The sequence below is a fragment of the Cydia splendana genome, chromosome 17, assembly GCF_910591565.1.
Source record: "Cydia splendana chromosome 17, ilCydSple1.2, whole genome shotgun sequence".
In the NCBI taxonomy this organism is placed as follows: Eukaryota; Metazoa; Arthropoda; class Insecta; order Lepidoptera; family Tortricidae; genus Cydia; species Cydia splendana.
This window is the reverse complement of record NC_085976.1, coordinates 9,819,922-9,838,756: the sequence shown is the minus strand read 5'-3', so window position 1 is coordinate 9,838,756 and position 18,835 is coordinate 9,819,922. Positions and strand designations below refer to the sequence as shown.

At 36.7% G+C, this 18,835-nt stretch overlaps 1 protein-coding gene across 1 annotated transcript in view; it reads left to right on the top strand.

Annotated features, from left to right (window-relative positions):
* Window positions 1–18,835, top strand: part of LOC134798801 (uncharacterized) — a 129,679-nt gene that overhangs the window by 81,473 nt on the left and 29,371 nt on the right. The window contains exon 3 of the mRNA XM_063771190.1: window positions 15,750–15,900. Within this exon, the coding sequence (XP_063627260.1) occupies window positions 15,865–15,900 (36 nt within the window). The 5' untranslated portion in view covers window positions 15,750–15,864. The remainder of the gene's footprint in view (window positions 1–15,749; window positions 15,901–18,835) is intronic.

The window sequence follows — 18,835 nt, the reverse complement described above, 5'->3', positions numbered from 1 at the left end:
TATGTCTGATAGATCAAGTGACAACCTGCTTCTACCTATAACCGATATCTACGAATTGCAAATTGAATGTGACTCCGCTCAACTGCTTATCAATCAATGGCGGGGCATCCATTACCTAAACTCTATTCCTACCAGCTTTCAAAGTGAAATGAGGGAAAAATGTGACTTGGCCTGCGTATTCATAATTTTCACACTCCTACCCACAAATTATGGTGGTTCTCATAGCATATTAAACACATGCAATTATGTTGTACCTACATTCATAAGCACAAGTTGTATAGATTAAACATACTCGTACCTAGGTAAGATGGCGCCGCGGTCGCTGGCTGATTGCGTTTTGACTAATCTACTCATTAACGGTCGGGTGAGGGTCCTGGCATTCGTTAAACTTGTAAAGGCTAACTATACATGATTTAATCGTGGATATCGTTGAGGTATTAAAGTATCAGCTTAATTTCACCTTGAATACCTATGTAGTAAAAACACTTCCCCTACTGAATATCTGCCAATTAAAATGCTAATTTCTGCTCTTTCCACGGAGTTTTCATTTACGGGATAGTACCACTATTTTTGCTTTAAGTTAGGTATTATTTATTCTGTGGTTAGGTCCAAAAAAGCACGATAAAGGGCTTGTCACTTGACACCCGATGTGTCTCTTAACGTTTCGTAAAAATCTTCTATTGACCTTCTAATAAATTTTGATTCTTCTAATGATTTGGATGATAACTCCTAAAACTAGACTTTAGGTCTCATTCATTCATTCATTTTTTACAAGTACAGATAATTTTGTGCTCGAATATTTAAACTTTCGATATCAAACAATTTTGTATAAAGATATGTGATGTGTGCATAGGTACATAGAAGAGTGAAAGTAGTATTTACAACTAAACATTTAGGTTGTAAACAGATAAATCATAATCGCACCCCATGTAATTATTGCATTGACACAACAAGGCCATTTTGCGGTTTTTTCTCTCGCGGTAATAGTAGTCTCGGTAAAACTGTTGACACCTGCATTGCCTGCAATTTACTACTTATGATTAATAGCTCAATGTTTAGTCTGAAGCAAATATGACGTATTTTATTGCCAACTAGTGACATAACTATTTTTTTTTTCTAAAAATGGCGACATGACCAGGTAACTGTCAAGTTTTGAATCAGATTCTGATACATCGAAAAGGAATGTAGAAAAGTGCCCTAAATTATTTTTCTCAAAAATGGTCGGCAAAGTCGACTATGCCGTTTAAAAAATAGGTCGCGAAGCGCGTAGTTTATGGTCAGTCAAAAATTAAAAAGTTAAAAACATTGCAGTCTCGATTTTGGGACTGCAATGTTGCATACAAATTCCATTATTTGTCGAGTTCCAAACTTTTTAAAAGTTGAAATGACCATATCAAATGAAGGCACAGGCCCATTAACCAGCCAAACAGATGATTAGTACCGCGACTATTTAGCTGTCTCAAATAGGTTGACGTATTTTCGGCAGAAAAATACACTTCTATTTTTTTATTAAAAAAATAAAAAGGCGGCAAAGCTAAATTTTTCAATTGTTTCTACTTTTTTCTGTGAAAATATATACGTAAGAACGTTGCTTTTGTAAAATATTTCTATGATATTTATATTTCTTGCACCATTTTTGAGAAAAGCACTATATATGACTCGGCTGGAAGGCTACTTACTGGCTTCGGATTCAATTAAACGGACTCCCAAGGTCGTCCGTTTAAAACGAATCCTCAGCCTGCAAGTAGCTACTTCCGAGCCACTTATACAATTCATAATCTTGTTGGTAATACAAGTCGGAAATTTAATCGCGATTTTATACTGATGACTCTGTTTAAATAGTTTTTTTTACTAATTAAAGTATAAATGCCTAATTTCATTTAATGCTATTTCAGAATGTCGATTTAAAATGAGTGCATAACTTCTATTGTATGACTAGGTTCGTGACTCTTAAATCTTAATAAAAAAAAATATCAGTTGAGTCTCAGAATGTACAATGCCATTTGAATTTCTTTTTTTGGTATAAAATCCAAAAAAAGTTTCACCAGTGTCTGATCCACAACAACCAGGGTTGGGCAGTATTTCAATTACATGTATTTGAAATACGTATTTGAAATACATTTTAGTATTTTGTATTTGTATTTCAAATACTACCTGGAAAAGTATTTTGTATTTGGTATTTCAAATACTGCACTCGCATGTATTTTGTATTTTGTATTTTCTACAAAATACTTTTTATTAAATTCTATGATCCTAAAATGGAACATTTTTTTAAATATAATGTACGACGTGTACGAGCGCAAATATGTAGGTACATTGCGCGAGCTATTCTGCGCAGAACTTTTCGTCAGCAGCCAGGGGATAGAGTCATTTGTAGTAGTTTCCGTCCATGCTCTTGTTTCGACCACTTGACAGATTAGCATATAATATATTTCATTTTTAATTTACTATTTGCGAAATATATGTTTTATATGTAGACAGATATATTGTTTAGCTAAGGATTGAAATCAGTCCAAATTTGTGCAGCAATGTAGGTTTATATTCAAATTTCGTCAAGTGGACGAAAACTAGAGAAGGACGAAAACAAGCGCAATGACCCTATAAGTTATTAGGAAAGAATATTCGTTTAAGGGTCGTTCTCTCATTTCGTGCAAATCGGTGATGTTCTCTCGATTTGTAAATTTTCTTTTAAATGGTAAATTTTTGGGTTTTCATGCATTGTGGATTCATTTATTGATACTTATATGCTAAAGGCACCTTCGTAACCTTATTCCTTTTCATTTAATAAGACTGGTGGTAATGAACTACGCGCTGGTAATGAAATGGGCATGGATGGTAATTTTATCAGTGGAGGGTAATGAAACAAACTTATGAAGTCGCAATAAAAAAACTTTAGTTAACGAAAATTAACACGATTAATATAATGAACAACATTAAAATCACGTGTCTTAAGCGCTGTGCAGACGATCAAGCCGACTTAATAAATACTCCGGCTTGACAATCGCGACTTATGATTTACCACCTAGCTTGTAGCGATTGTCAAGCACAATTTACGTGATTGAAGACGTATTTCGTATTGTTTATTTATTTAATGATTACACAGCACTACATCAGTCTTGTCACCAACACACTGAGAAACTACATACTTTAATTTAAAATTAACATCCAAATACACTCGACTGCCAATCCATCCACCGTAGCTCCATAAACTCGCAAAATCTCAAGCACTCATAAGTCAACAGGAGATGCACCAGGAGAAGCCTAAGGGTTATATTTCTAATGTCCGGTACAAAAAGTCTTACAAGCCTCTCTACTAGTTCAAGGCAGCCAGAGTCTCCACGAAAAGCCCAACAAGCTAAAAGTAGTAGGCTTAATTTGTGCCTCACCTCCAAAGAAATGAAGCCCAGGGTTCCTAAAATAAATATTTTTTGGTAATAAATCCTAAGGAAATTCTTTTGGACCTTTTCCAATAGTAGAATGTACGTTGACTCGTAAGGGATCCAGGCTAATGCTGACGCCTCCGACTTGCTTCTGACCATTGTAAAAAACTTTTATGGGGCAAGGGTCATGGAATTCCCTGACGTTGCGAGTGACAAAGCCTAATCTACTGAAGCTACAGTACCAAGTGCTTTGATATGGTCGTGAAATGTTAGCCGCGTATCGACCATTATTCCAAATAGGAAAGGCCCCAAGATTGAATCTTGGCTGTCACCAGAACGAGTATGGTACGGATCTGGTACGAAGTGGCCATGCTGGTCGTTGCGTACTGCGGTTGATCACGCAGATAACTGGCAAAAATGTTAAGCAAATGTGGATCGAACCCAATAGTGTCAGTTTGTGTAGGAATACATCGTTACCCACACGATTGAAGGCTTTTCGGAAATCATAATACAGGACGTCTATCAGTATACCCATATCCAGATGCTCTGAGATGGTGTCAACCAAGGTCATGTTAGTTTTCACAGACCGTTTCGCTCTGAAACCATGCTGAGTGTTGCACAGGAATAATGGTTTCACTTGTTTCGACAACGTGCCATGGAGTATGGACTCAAACAGCTTTGCTAAAGCTGAAAGAAAAGAATACCTTGACTTTGCGATCGGTCTTACCCGTAAAATCTTCCAATGGTGAGGATATGTAATTGTGGAGAGTAGGTACCAGATTAAGCATGGAGTGTATTGGACCATTCAAATGCTCTAAACACCCCTTTCTTAATACATGCAGGTACCTAAGTAGTCTGGACCAACAGCTTAGAAGCCCGAAAAACTTACTTTGGTGTTAAGACCCCTTATGCAGGTACCTAAGTAGTCTAGACCAACAGCATAGAAGCCCGAAAAACTTACTTTGGTGTTAAGACCCCTTACATTTTGGTAAATTAGATCCAGTGAAGGTTTCAAATCAGGATTCCGAACTAAGTATTACTGGTTGGTTTTTGTCTGACTCCCATTGACGATTATCGGGCTACATAGTTGGAAATAAACAGGATTCATACATTGTCTCTCTCCTCCTCTCCTATTTTGAAAGTCTTGGAGTCCCCTTTGAGCTTAAGTTCATCGACAGTGCACCATGAATAACAGCAGATATGCCCGTATGTCCTCCGATCCTCAAGCTATATTCTACAGATGGATGAACTTGCGATGGTCCACCGCCCTGAGAGGGATTTTACACCGCTTTTTACTGCTGGTATCAGTTTTCTGAGATTTATCACGCACGGATTGGGAATTGTCGCTTTTGACGGCGGAGGCACTATTATTGCTTATCGGCCTGTGTTTATGTTTCTGTAGTTTCTGCCGTTTATTCCAAACATTTGCCCCGTTCTCTACCTTATCGTCGACAGGTATCAGATGATTCCAAGTCACTTAGTCTCTTAGTAACGTGTCAAATTTCTCAGCACAGTCCTTGAGTGCGGTCTGGTATTATATGTAGAGCGGCAGATTATGTTAATCTACTGCGCTCTAGTTAAATCCAAAAAATCACCAGTTTGGCTCCCCTATATATTATTACATACAGTTTTAAATGCTTATACCAACATTCTATTTATAATAACTTAACCCTCTTTCCATTAAATGCACTGCCTCAAATACATTATCATTACCTTCTAAATTCGTTCATTACCTTCCCTGGCAAAATTGGAAGGAAAAGAAATGAATGAAACAGATATGAATGAAGTTTTGGAAGTTTTCGTCGCCTAGGTCGGTTGATATCAGACCTTGATTTCGTAGAATAAGCCACACGAAAGGCAACCCAAAAACACATCAATTAGGTATAATTTTAATAATGTACAATTGGTACTTACTGTATAAATCACTAGATGGCGATGAAGATTTATCTGAACCACACTCCTTCCCGACACGAGAGAACGTAGGTATTTTCGTCAAAAGCAACATACGGACGACCGCTGTGGTAGCACGCGACCAACTGACTGACGAACAATATGTTGTATCCGCGGGAAGTGCTATATACCCTTGCTATATAGCAAAATATAGCTAATCCATTTCTCGCGTCGGTAATGAAGAAATTGCTTAGACCATCACTTATAAGGCTGTATAGTTTTATTGTTCATTTCTTAGCGTATAATATTATAGGATATAAAACATAACTAAATTACTTGTTTACTGAACCAACAACAAGTTTTCTATTTTTAGTATCTTAAGGTTCAAATGGAGGTCAAAGTTTAACTTCACGCGTTACATGCAGAGAGGAATGAAAATAGTGGGGGTTAATTGTAAATATAAAGAAAATAACCACCTTTTTAGAATTGTTCATGGCGGGCCAATATACTTTAGGTCCTATGTTACAACCTTGCATTAACAGATATTCGAAAACAGCATCACATTTTTGGTAAATTGCAAATAATACCGATTTGCACGAAATGCGAGAATGACCCTTAAAAAAAACTAAATGATTAAACAAAAAAAAAGAAAAGTATTTTGAATTTTGTATTTGAAATACATTATTTTAAACACTGTAATTTGTATTTTGTATTTCAAATACCAGTCACCAAAGTAGTTTGTATTTGGTATTTCAAATACTTTTAAAAATGTATTTTGTAATTTGTATTTGAAATACGTGGAAGCCAGTATTTTGCCCAACCCTGACAACAACCTTGCTGGTAGTTACATTGTAATTGATGGTGGTATTGGTGGTTTCCTTCTACATCGAGGTGCTTTTGTCCATCCAAGGTAAAATATCTCCCGAGGCTCCCAAAATTTATCCACACCTCCTGGGATGGAGCAAACTCCTCAAAACGCTTTTTTGGATCTAATTTGACTGGTCTAATACCTATTTATATAGCTTTAGGGACCCGCGACCCGCGTTCCATAGCCCCAATGCGTCTGATTTGTCTAGACGTACGCTCCATATTAGGCCAAGACAGACCTAACAAACGAGTGCCCTAACAAACCACCTCGTTAACTGCTACTGTGCATAATGATTCCCACGCATGCGAAAGTGCATACATTTCATGATGCGACCGCGCGCTAAAAATCACAGTGCGTAGTTTAACACTTATTGTGTTATCTAGCGAAATGGGACTTTAATTTATAATCAGTCTTACTTTCAACAATTGTATTTATTTGAATATCCGTCGGCGTTTTTGTTCCACGTTGAGCGTTTTCGTTAAATATAATAACCATAAAAAGATTAAAAAGGTACGAGTATTTAGATTACTCCTTATACGTAGGTACTTATTAAACTTTTGCTATTTAAAATATGACTCTCTCTCTGTCTCCTTCTAACAACATCTTTATAGGACTTAAATCTAAAACTTATTAATTGGGTAATATTGCTGCAGTCATGCTGCCGACTGCATCACTGCAGGGAGTATCAAATTAAATACAAATAACGCATTAAAATGACCTGTTTTGACGTTTCCTACAGTAACAAGTACAGTTGGCAGCAGTAATGCTGAGTGTAGTCTGAATCCGAACGGGTCCCACAATATCACCTAATTTTAACCTATCACCTAATTTTAACCTATCACCTAGTTTGAACCGAGTGAAACCTTTGAATTAGCTTAATGTTCGTATATCTCACGATAGTTTAAATTCGATTAATTTTAAATAGTTTAAGTAGAGTGAAACCAACACTTCGACTCCATCCTAGACTGATTTGCGTATTATCTTTACATTTGTAAACGCTCCACGTTGCGCCAGTAATTGATACCGCTTGGCTACTAAATCAACTCTAACTAATTCTAAATTGGCCTAATTGGTTTCGATGGCGACGAATTTAATTTAATTTTCTCATTAATCCGGATTTCCAATTTAACTTCTCGACGTTTAATTGAATCGGTTTCATTTTGTAGCTACTTTATTTGATAAGTATAAATTTTAAACATGATAGGTAATAAGCTAGATTGTCCTCTGTTATGGGCAATGGGTCAGCGGAAAAAGTCACTTTTGTTTATAAATTATTGAATATTTTATTAGGTTACTGTTGTTACTAACATAAATGATAAGCAATAACTAACAAATTCATGGACCATATGTTGTCTTTAATAATAATTAATTTTAATTTAATAAATCTTGTGTTGCCAGTTACCACATACATTACAGTTATTATATTCGTGGGACGATTTTTATTTTGTAAAAGATTTGTGTTGGTAAGAATTCGATATAATTTGGTAGTTGTATAGATTTCCCTGTTCTGTATACAGTTCTTCCTCTGAGTTACGAGACGTGTGGTAATTTAGTAACTCAACAGAAAGTTGCATACATTTTTTGTCCCAAATTGGGATTGCGTATTTATTCCACCAATAATGACCCCCTCTTCAAACTTTCCTAATCTTATCAAAATCTGACAAAAAACTACAACAATCAATACAAAATCGGTCCTTATTATATCGTGTAGTTTCCTTAAATATTGTGTACCAGTTTCTATGCATTTCCATTTGCGCGTGAGGAGGTTGAAAAAGCATCAGTTCCGCAAAACAGATAGACAAAAATTGTATTTAAACTATTATTTTTTTCTGTAACATAAAATGTGTGATTCTATATTATTTAGAGTTAGACCAAGAAAAATCTGCAGCGATTTTGATATCCCACGCAGTGCAAGTGTTATTATAAACGTCAAACTTCTATGAAATTATGACGTTTAAAATAACACTTGCACTGCGTGGGCTATCAAAATCGCTGCAGACTTTTCTTGGTCTAACTCTACTTACTTGCATTGCTATCTAGAGGGGCAATGCGGCCAGTCTCTTACCCACTTGTATTTCGTTTTATTTAGGTATTATACATACATTCAATCATTTGCTATTGCTTGATAAAATCACGGCATTACCTAGTGATTTTGCAGACTTAATGATTATTCTGACGCCAATAACGTCAGTCATACTAAACAACTAATAGATGTAACGTTATGATTTATATCGTCTTCATGATAAATATTCCGTAATATTATGTTATACACAACAAAGTTCTTAAACACATTTAATTAAGAGCTACATTTGACTGACTAACGTATAAATAACGATTATTTACATTAACACTGCAAGGAACCGACCAATCATAAATCAGCTTTTCAGACAGGACACACGTCAAATGTGAAACGTCCAATCAGGATGCAGTATTCAGTATTGATTCCATAATTGAATTAATTCAAATTACGTGAAGCCCAGTAAAGTCGGATATTATTTACAGTGTATTTGCAATTAGACACTTTACGGCAATGTAATTAAGGTTTAAATTATTAATTGAATGGATGGTTGTTGTCAATATCGTAGACTCATTATTTAACGTGTAAGGACAGTAGTTAGGCGTTATTTATTGTTATGTTAATTTTAAGACCGTTGTTGGAGAGGGATTAGTAGGAGCTACATATGCGTGGGCAAAGGATATATTTAATGTAAGTAATACTTAAGTATAAGTGTGCATTTACTGTTTAAGGATGGCACTTGACTGACTTGACGCCCGACTGTCGCTGTTAGTGATAATATGGGCATACCCAAGTACCTTACTTGGAAGTAATTTTTACATCTCCTACCCACATCGGATACTTTGATCTAGAAATGAATACCTATCCGTCTAAATAGCGGTAGAGACACTCAAAACATATCCGGCGAAATATTTATCTGATATATTATGATAACTATGCAATTCAATTATATTTGTGGGTATAAAGGTTACATTTGGATTATGACTGCAGCAGCAGCAGCAATCCTTGCAGCAACCCCGACAATGTCACTGTCTCCTTGACAAAGTGAGTTGAACGATTCAATCGCGACGCAAGTTAATTTATCATGAAAATTGTTTATTGCTGGTGCAGCTTTGCAGCAGGAACGGAAACCATACACATAAGACTTTCCTTAGACAGATAAATCTTTCTCCATAGTTTCAGGCTACGCAACCCAATATCAACCTTCATGCATTCCGATACGATTTACAATGACGCGCTGCGCAATCATACACCCCTGAGACTCGAACGGGAGCAGGTACACAAATTGTAACCGATAACTATGAAAATAAACCAATTCTGATTCACGATAGGCGAGGCGTTCAAAGGGTTATGGGGTATATTGGAAGACGATGATGCCTATTTCGGAGCCAATTATGGAGTCGTTCGTAGAAATAAACAATAACTAATTTCCACCGTATATAAGATAGTTTTATCAAAGAGCATCGCTGACAATATCATTTTGACAATTGCCTTCTTCATTTGCGTGCGAGTTTAATTAGTAGTCTAGTAATTAGTAATAAGTCACTTGTATGCTTTAAGAGAGTTATAAATCTAACGTCACCATTATCTCGAGATTGAGTAGACAATTATTATTGTTTTATCTGTCTCGTAAATTATTCAAAAGAGACATCAACTAATGGCTCTAATAGGTGCAGAAAGGTGTTTCAAATACACACAAGAGAAATGAAAACGAGTCACTTTGAATGCAAAGGAGATAGCCAATTTATGTATGGAAGAAAGGCCTCCCTTTTACATTTGAACACGCATCAGACCGACTGCAATATGACTAAAATAGAGGGCATTAGGTATTATATTTTACCAAATTTTTAAAATTCCACCTCGGGGAAACGTTGAGACTAATTTCGTGATTTGAAGTTATTTTCTAAAGTAGGTATAGTGTTTTACATTAAGGATGTAAGACTGGGCCGGGCCCGGACCGAGGCGTCCGACACGACATTTTCTATGGCGGCTGATCGGTGATCATGTGGTGCTTACCATAGAAAACGAAGCGCCGGAAGCTCCGGCCCGCCCCGGCCCGGTTAGCGTGAGTCATCCTTTACTTCGCTTTTCATTACATTACTTCGCGATAAACTCAAACCAAAAAATAATGCGATTGATATTGGTTACGTACACAAAGAAACCAGAAAAACGATATCCTGCCCGATATCCGGTATTCTAGATTATTTGTTTTTGAACTGTAACAAAGTGACATCACGACAGTGCGAACGTGTCACTAGGCAAATAATTACTAATTCACCAAACTTGATTGTCTATTCAGTAGTTTCCGAACACTAACAATTTTGCACCTCAGATTGTCGTGATCTTTTGCGTGTTCGATTTGATATTTACCACTAGCTTTTCGGTGAAGGAAAACATCGTGAGGAAACCTGTGTACATCTGCGAAGAAATTCAAAGGTGTATTGTCCCCAATCCGCATTGGGCTAGCGTGGGGACTATAGCCCAAGCCCTCTCGCGCATGAGAGGAGGCCTGTGCCCAGCAGTAGGATGTACGTATATAGACTGAAATTATTATTATTTGCGTTTTCGATTATGGTGATAAGTTGTATATTAAGTTGTTGTTGTGGTTGGCAGTCCTCAACTGTAAAGGGGCCCACTGATTGACAGTCCGCCGGACGGTATCGGCCTGTCAGTTGTTCAGAACTGTCAAAATTTTGTTCTAACTGACAGGCCGATACCGTCGGGCGGACTGTTAATCAGTGGGCCCCTTTATGTGCGTTTCTCCAGAAAATTCCTACCTCGCACAGCTAAACTATGGAATGAACTGTCGCCTGCGATATTTCCGGACCGATACGACCTTCAAACCTTCAAAAAAAGAGCGTACTCCCATCTTAAATGCCGGCAACGTACTTACAACCCCTCTGGTGTCCACGGGCGGCGGTAATCGCTTACCATCAGGTGATCCGTCTGCTCGTTTGCCTCCTATATCATGTATAAAAGTATTATTTATATTTGTTGTACTGGGGGGCGATTTTTGAATTTCTACCGCTCGATTTCGTGTATTTCGTTAAATAATATCTCCATTACTAGGCATTTAAATTCTACTAATATTATTGAAATCTAGTGGTCAATACCACTAGATTCCAAATTTCGAACGCTCGTATTTTAAAAATTTGCATTACGCCGTTTTTCACCGATTTACGAGTGACGAAATCGAGCGATCGAAATTCAAAAATCGGCCCCCTGATCGTAATACTTATTATAAACTAAGAAATATATTTTTTATGTAAAAAAGTATCCAAAGCTCTCCAGTGCCCAGGGCTGGAATCGAACCTGTGAGCGTCTTCTACATTCATGACATACGCGGGAACCAAAGGTGTTTTTAGTATAAACCTTAAATTAAATCGTTACGATTTTGGTAAGTTTATAAGTTCACCTCTAGTTAAAACATAGGTGGCCAGTTTTATACAAACGAAACTTCTTTGGCGGCGCTGTGCACTTTTTGTGATGGGGAAAAAATTTCACACTCGCGACAGGTCACGTGACCGTAAGATTCGTAAGACGTAAGACGGACACGTGACCTGATCGAAAAACTGTTACAATGTCATTGAGTTTTCACTTCTGCCGGCACTCCCGGAGTGCAACCCGTTGTTTTTTTTTGTTAGATGGTATCGCGTCAACCATCAATTAGGGGTAGACCTTAAGACGTATATAGTAGCAATTTGAGTGCATCTTATATTTAGCACCTAATCGGTCGGTGGGGTCGAGACTTCCTCTGACCTGATTTGTTTATTGCCTGACTTGGGCTCCTAGGGCCGGACCTATCAGCAGGCACTCCTAGAAGAATAACATAGCATGTTTACTGTAGCGTTTGACGTTTTTCTCCTCGTTAAATGTATGAGTTTCTGTATTACTTGATGTGCAAGTTGCGGAAGATTTGAAAAAAAGTAGGGGATTTCAAAGGAAATTGAGGAATCTATTTCGAAACGGCAAATTTCGATCCCCCAAGCCAGCTTCCGAAATTTTTCAATATAATAATGTCGCAATTCTTTTAACTTTCCGATATCACATCAGGAACTAGAATATAAATGCTTGTTATTCCGCTAAATTAAATAATAACGTGCTGAATTAATTATAATTTGAAAGCTTCAGCAGCTCAAAATAAATGTTAAAGTGGAAAAATTACTGTCTTGGCAGATGGCAGTGCGCTGGAGCATCGATCCAGAGGCCGTGAGTTCAAGTCTCACTCAAGGCAGTAATTTTTCCACTTTTAAATTTATTTTGAGCTGCTGAAGCTGCTGGCAATTATTACATTTTTTTTACAATATTAAAATACATATAAGTTATCTGAAATCACATCTTGAAAGACAATTGAGTAAATTCCCAAAATTAATGTGACCAGTAGCTACTAAGCTAACCTGAGTCACTTTCAGCAGTATGCATTTTCTTAACATCAGTATCCAGTAACGGAACTGAAATAAGGATATCCGCACATGACTCAAGAATCAAACAGATTCCTCAACCTTCGCAAAAATCCCCATGTCACTGACACTAGAGTTATGGATAAAAATAAACTGAATCATGAATGAAATATTTATATTTATCTGATAATCGGCGCCAGGCTATCGATTATCTTACTGATAAAAACAATTTCGCAGTTAATGACGTAGCAGTAGGTGTGAGCGGCGCCAGTGATGTCATCGAACCTAATAAGGAAAATGAAATAATGTTCATAACGAGAGATAAAGTAAAGGTAATAGATGAAAACGACACTATTTTCATCCATCATGACGATTAAGATGTAATAGCATGGACAAAAGCTGGTGAAGATAATGCTTTGCTAAGTAGCGCCATTATGCAGATTCATGATGGTTAAGGTTTATGCTAATAACGTTATGGGACAATATAACACAAATTGACTTGATCCCACAATAAGCTCAATAAAACTTGAACATGAGTAGGCAATCAGCAATAAAATAAAATTAGAATTCCTTCAAGCAAGTAATTGCATGATAGGTATTAAAGTTGACACGGATAGTATAGAGGTATAGTTTTGAGCTAGGGCAATTCATCTTAATATATAATTTATTATCTGTGTATTTTAACTGTATGGTGCACAATAAAGAATATTTACTTACTTATATCATTATGTTTTTTGGTGCATGAATATCGACATCATTTAATGAACACCAACTTTATACTATTTCTGTTTTTTGCAACACTTGTATCCTGATTATATCCGCTTTAAATTCTCATTATATTATGTACTTTGACTTGTAATAGGTAATCTTAATTTACAATAATGATCTTCTTTATGCGAAACTGTGTTTTTGTACATTTTCCTTTTTATAACTTGAGGTTTCTTGTCCTTTGACTTTCCGCCTAGATTCATAATTTCTCCGCCCACTCTGTCCTACCAATCACCGTGTCCCCAAATTTGTATTGTGTCCCAACCTAGAAGGGCGTGGCCAACTTTCTATTAGTCGGATTTGCACACGCGCATTCCAAATTTAGGCGCCATCTTTTTTCTTGTCATCGCGTGGGGTTTAAATTAAGTAGGCAAGCTATGCCAGTAGAACACTCCCCAGGGTAATAAAGTACACCAATGACAAATTTAATTATGTGAGTGACCATAAACCTGAATATAATCATGTCGTAAATACTTTACTCATTCGATCCGTTTATGTCAACTTTATTGCATGATTACATCATGTGTCATCATCATCATCATTTCAGCCTATATACGTCCCACTGCTGGGCACAGGCCTCCTCTCATGCGTGAGAGGGCTTGGGCTATAGTCCCCACGCTAGCCCAATGCGAATTGGGGACTTCACATACACCTTTGAATTCCTTCGCAGATGTATGCAGGTTTCCTCACGATGTTTTCCTTCACCGAAAAGCTAGTGGTAAATATCAAATGATATTTCGTACATAAGTTCCGAAAAACCAGGATTTGAACCCGCGACCTCCGGATTGAAAGTCGGACGTCATATCCACTCGGCCACCACCGCTCTTAGTCATCATGTGTATATTTGTGTAAAGTCTATGATTTAATCATATCAGTCCGAGTATCAGTTATCAAAATGAGCGCAATTTAAAAAAGGTTATGTCAAGAAAACACTAAGTGAAAAATCAATTTCTGATTCCTTAGTCAACGGCGCCAAGATTTTAGCTTTTATTTTTTTCTGAATTCGTCAGACGCCCGGTGTAAACACGCCTTTACACCTGTCGTCATTTTACCTGGGTACTTGAGATTGACGGACTTTGATCGCATACCTCACACAGCTTATCACTTTAGAATTCACAATATTCATTACTTTTTCAGGAGCATGACTTTCATTAAATTTGGAATACACATCAGGATAATTGGTATAGATTATTAGGTACTTAATGCTTATTCTTTATTGTAAATTGAATTGAAAAAACCGGGCAAGTGCGAGTCGGACTCGCGCACGAAGGGTTCCGTACCATAATGCAAAAAAAATGAAAAAAAAAAAAAAAAAACGGTCACCCATCCAAGTACTGACCACTCCCGACGTTGCTTAACTTTGGTCAAAAATCACGTTTGTTGTACGGGAGCCCCATTTAAATCTTTATTTTTTTCTGTTTTTAGTATTTGTTGTTATAGCGGCAACAGAAATACATCATCTGTGAAAATTTCAACAGACGGACGGACGGACGGACGGACGGACGGACGGACGGACAGCGAAGTCTTAGTAATAGGGTCCCGTTTTACCCTTTGGGTACGGAACCCTAAAAACGAACTGATAATGAGTAATCAATCAATTATGTAGGTAAAAATGCATTTAGATAATAATAAAGACATTTTAAATAACCTACGACCGCACCTTTATATTTATACACGTAACAGTCGTAACATTCCAGTTACCTAAACCTACCACACCGTGCAGAGTGTATTATGTACTCGTAATATATATATATTGTTATAATATTGTATAGTTGTTGGCATATGCATTATTTTTAGGGTTCCGTACCTACCCAAAGGGTAAAAACGGGACCCTATTACTAAGACTCCGCTGTCCGTCCGCCCGTCCGTCCGTCTGTCACCAGGCTGTATCTCATGAACCGTGATAGATACTTAATAAGCAGTTGAAATTTTCACAGATGATGTATTTCTGTTGCCGCTGTAACTATAAATAGGTACTAAAAAGTACGGAACCCTCGTAGGGCGAGTCCGACTCGCACTTGTCCGGTTTTTTTATGTTTGTTCTGTTCAAGTTACTTCATTTTAGACATCTTTCCTCGGTTGATAACAATGATAACAGTCCGCAATGTTTTTTACGAAATAATATCGGGTCATAGACAGATTTTAAAACAAAAATAGCTACTTTCATAGACAATAGTTAACAACTTGTGTGCATAATGCATATACCAAACTAGCCATAGGAGTAGCCATTTATGCGGATAAGGGTTTAATTTAACTTTGGTCATTTCCACAGCAAAGACGTGGACATAGCTGCTGTGTATCATATCAGTAACGTGATTTTAATTTGCTCCTTCAATTTAAAAGCACCTTTTTAGGGGTTATAAGCTTAAGTTTAGTACATGACATCTATATTAGTTTATAATTAATTATCTATTATTTTTTCACAGTACGGCGATGAGCGCGTGGCGGCCGCGGTAAGCGGCGGCGGGCCGGCGGGCGGATGCGCCCGCGCGGCCGGCCGGCGCCGCGAACACACGGCCGGCGCCGACCCGCGCCGCTACTATGCGCATGCCGAGTGCCCTCACCACTCTGCTCGCGGTCAGTATATGCCTAAGGGCCGCCATACACGGACTACTTTGAGCAGTCAGTGCCAACAGCTTCAAGCGGTCGCCGTTGGGTGATCCGCAGTTTCAATACAAAATCGTCATTCGCAATACACGAACCGCTCAAGCAGTTGCAACTGCTTCGGGCGGTTGGCTGCGCGGTGAAATTTCATCATGCGGTCAAGCTGCAAAAGCAGTCCGTGTATGTTGATCACTGAGTTACTGCTCGAGCAGTCCGTGTATGGCGGCTCCATGTAATTAAGGCCAGTATGTCCGGAATATTTTGTCCAAAACTCGAGAAGTCGAAGTTCATTCATCAAGCGCAACTTGACAGAAAGATGTGGCCTTTAGGCCTCAACGGATGCCTATGCAGCACGTCTCCGGCTCTACTACTACATTATTTGCGTAGTACCTACCTACATCGCTTGCATTGTGTGGCACATTGGTTACAATTACCTACGCAACGCAAGCAATGTACAGTGATAAAGAAAGCCGGAGCCGTGCTGGCGTGCTGCATACGCAAGCGGTGTGCAACGGCCTTTATAGCGCCGAACTAATCATTATATACTTAATAGAGAGAACCATCAACGTCTTCAGATTTAGTTTTCATTTGTTATTAAGTGAAATTGTAATTTAATTATTTATAATATATTGTGAATTGAGTTTATTAAAGCAAAACAGAATTAACAAAATAAATAAACTAAGCATTAAAATTAAAACTTAAATTAGAACTAAAATTAAAACTAAATTAAAACTAAAACTAAAATTTAAGCTCAATTAAAACTAAAATTAAAACTTAAAATTAAAACTAAAATTAAAACTAAAATTAAAATTAAAACTAAAATTAAAACTAAACTTAAAACCAAAATTAAAACTAAAATTTAAACTAAAATTTAAACTAAAATTAAAACTAAAATTAAAACTAAAATTAAAACTGAAATTAAAACTAAAACTACAATTAAAACTAAAATTAAAATTAAAACTAAAATTAAAACCAAAAGTAAAACTAAAATTAAAACTAAAATTAAAACTAAAATTAAAACTAAAATTAAAACTAAAATTAAAACTGAAATTAAAACTGAAACTTAAACTAAAATTAAAACTGAAATTAAAACTGAAACTAAAACTAAACTATGTACATATATTTACAAATAAAAAATGGGAGCTAGCTAGGCGCCGGATGGTAGGGTGCCCAGAAGGCTGGTGGCATTGTCGCGCTGAATGGCAATGCCAAGTCGCTGGGCCAGGAAGTACCAAGCCCTCTGGTCACCCGTAGCATCATTAGGACGCTTCGCTAGCTCCCTAAATTTGTTATTAAGTAGGTACTTTATAGAATTGCACAATTCAGTCCTACAATGCATAGGTATCAATAAAACGTAAGGTACATTGATAAAGTCGTCGAGTTATCGTATTCTCGAGCTTAGGCATAATGATGATAATGGAAATGAAATTATCACAAATTCTAACGATAGCGTCATTAGATGTGGAGTTCCGCAGGGATCTGTTCTTGGGCCACTCTTATTCATTATTTTCATCAACGATCTACCAGAAAGTTTATCAGGCGGAACTCCATACCTATATGCCGATGATACTAGTATAATATTCAAAGCTCAGTCATATAATTTACTACAGGAGTTAACAAAACATAATTGGAATAACATATGTAATTGGTTTGATGCAAATGGTTTAAAGTTAAATTATGAAAAAAGTTTTTATATGATTTTCAGACGAGCCGTGAACTCTGATGATATTATCTTGGATTTACCCATAAATAAAACAGATTCCACTCGTTTCCTGGGCATCGAGTTAGATACATACCTGAAGTGGCATAATCACATAGACTACATCTCCGAAAAACTTGCAAAAGCCTGTTACTCATTAAAAACTATGGCAAAAGTCGTTGATGTAAATACACTTATTTTTCCTACGTAGAAAGCCTAATCAAATATGCTATTGAAGTGTGGGGAAATAGTACTAGTGTAAAAAAAATACTACTAATACAAAAAAAATACATTAGAATTATAGAAAAATGTTTTCCTACTACACATAGACCTCTAATCACTAAGCATGGTATTAATACCGTAATTGGAATGTACATTTACCAAGTTGCCAGATATATTTACAAAAATAAAAGCTCATACAAATTGGCAAACCAAACTCAAAGTTACTCGTTAAGACGGAATCACTATTTAACACTACCGCGGTCGAATTTTGTTCAGTTCCAAAAAAGCATCAACTACACAGCAATTGTATTTAACCATCTACCAGATGAAATTAAAGAATCTGAAGACCTGCGAGTATTCCCAAAGAAGCTTAAAAGTTATCTGGCTACAAGACCATTTTACAGTCTCGATGAATATTTTGCTAAATTATATGACTAATTACTGCTCTTGTCATTTAATATAATATAATTATATAGTTTTTAAATTTTAAAATTTTAAATATGACATGTTTAGGTTAGTTAGGACATTTATCAGCCTTTTGTCAATTTATGTTATTCTGAATTTCATTTTGAATGTTATGCATGATTTAGGCTAAGTTTATTTTTATTGTATACAATTTTGCATGATACTTGTATCTTATGAAGCAAATAAAGAACAAACAAAACCAATAAATTCCAAGTTTAAGGCGAAATTGAACGACGGCACGTGACCGCTTCTCCGATACAATCGTAGTTCCCATTTTCCTCTCCGGATATCAATACCTATAGAAAACATTTTGACACAATTAGACGTAGGCATAGGCATCTATATTAACCACAGCTATGCCCTTTCGTTTGATTTTTGTCACTTGCAGTTATGCGACACAGCGGCACATGGTACATCCCGGGCGTTTTTCGCACATTCAAATTTAACAACTATATTGTTACGGTTTATAATCTTATTTTGATACCTACGTTCTTTAAGATAGAGTACGCTGATTGTTAGTCA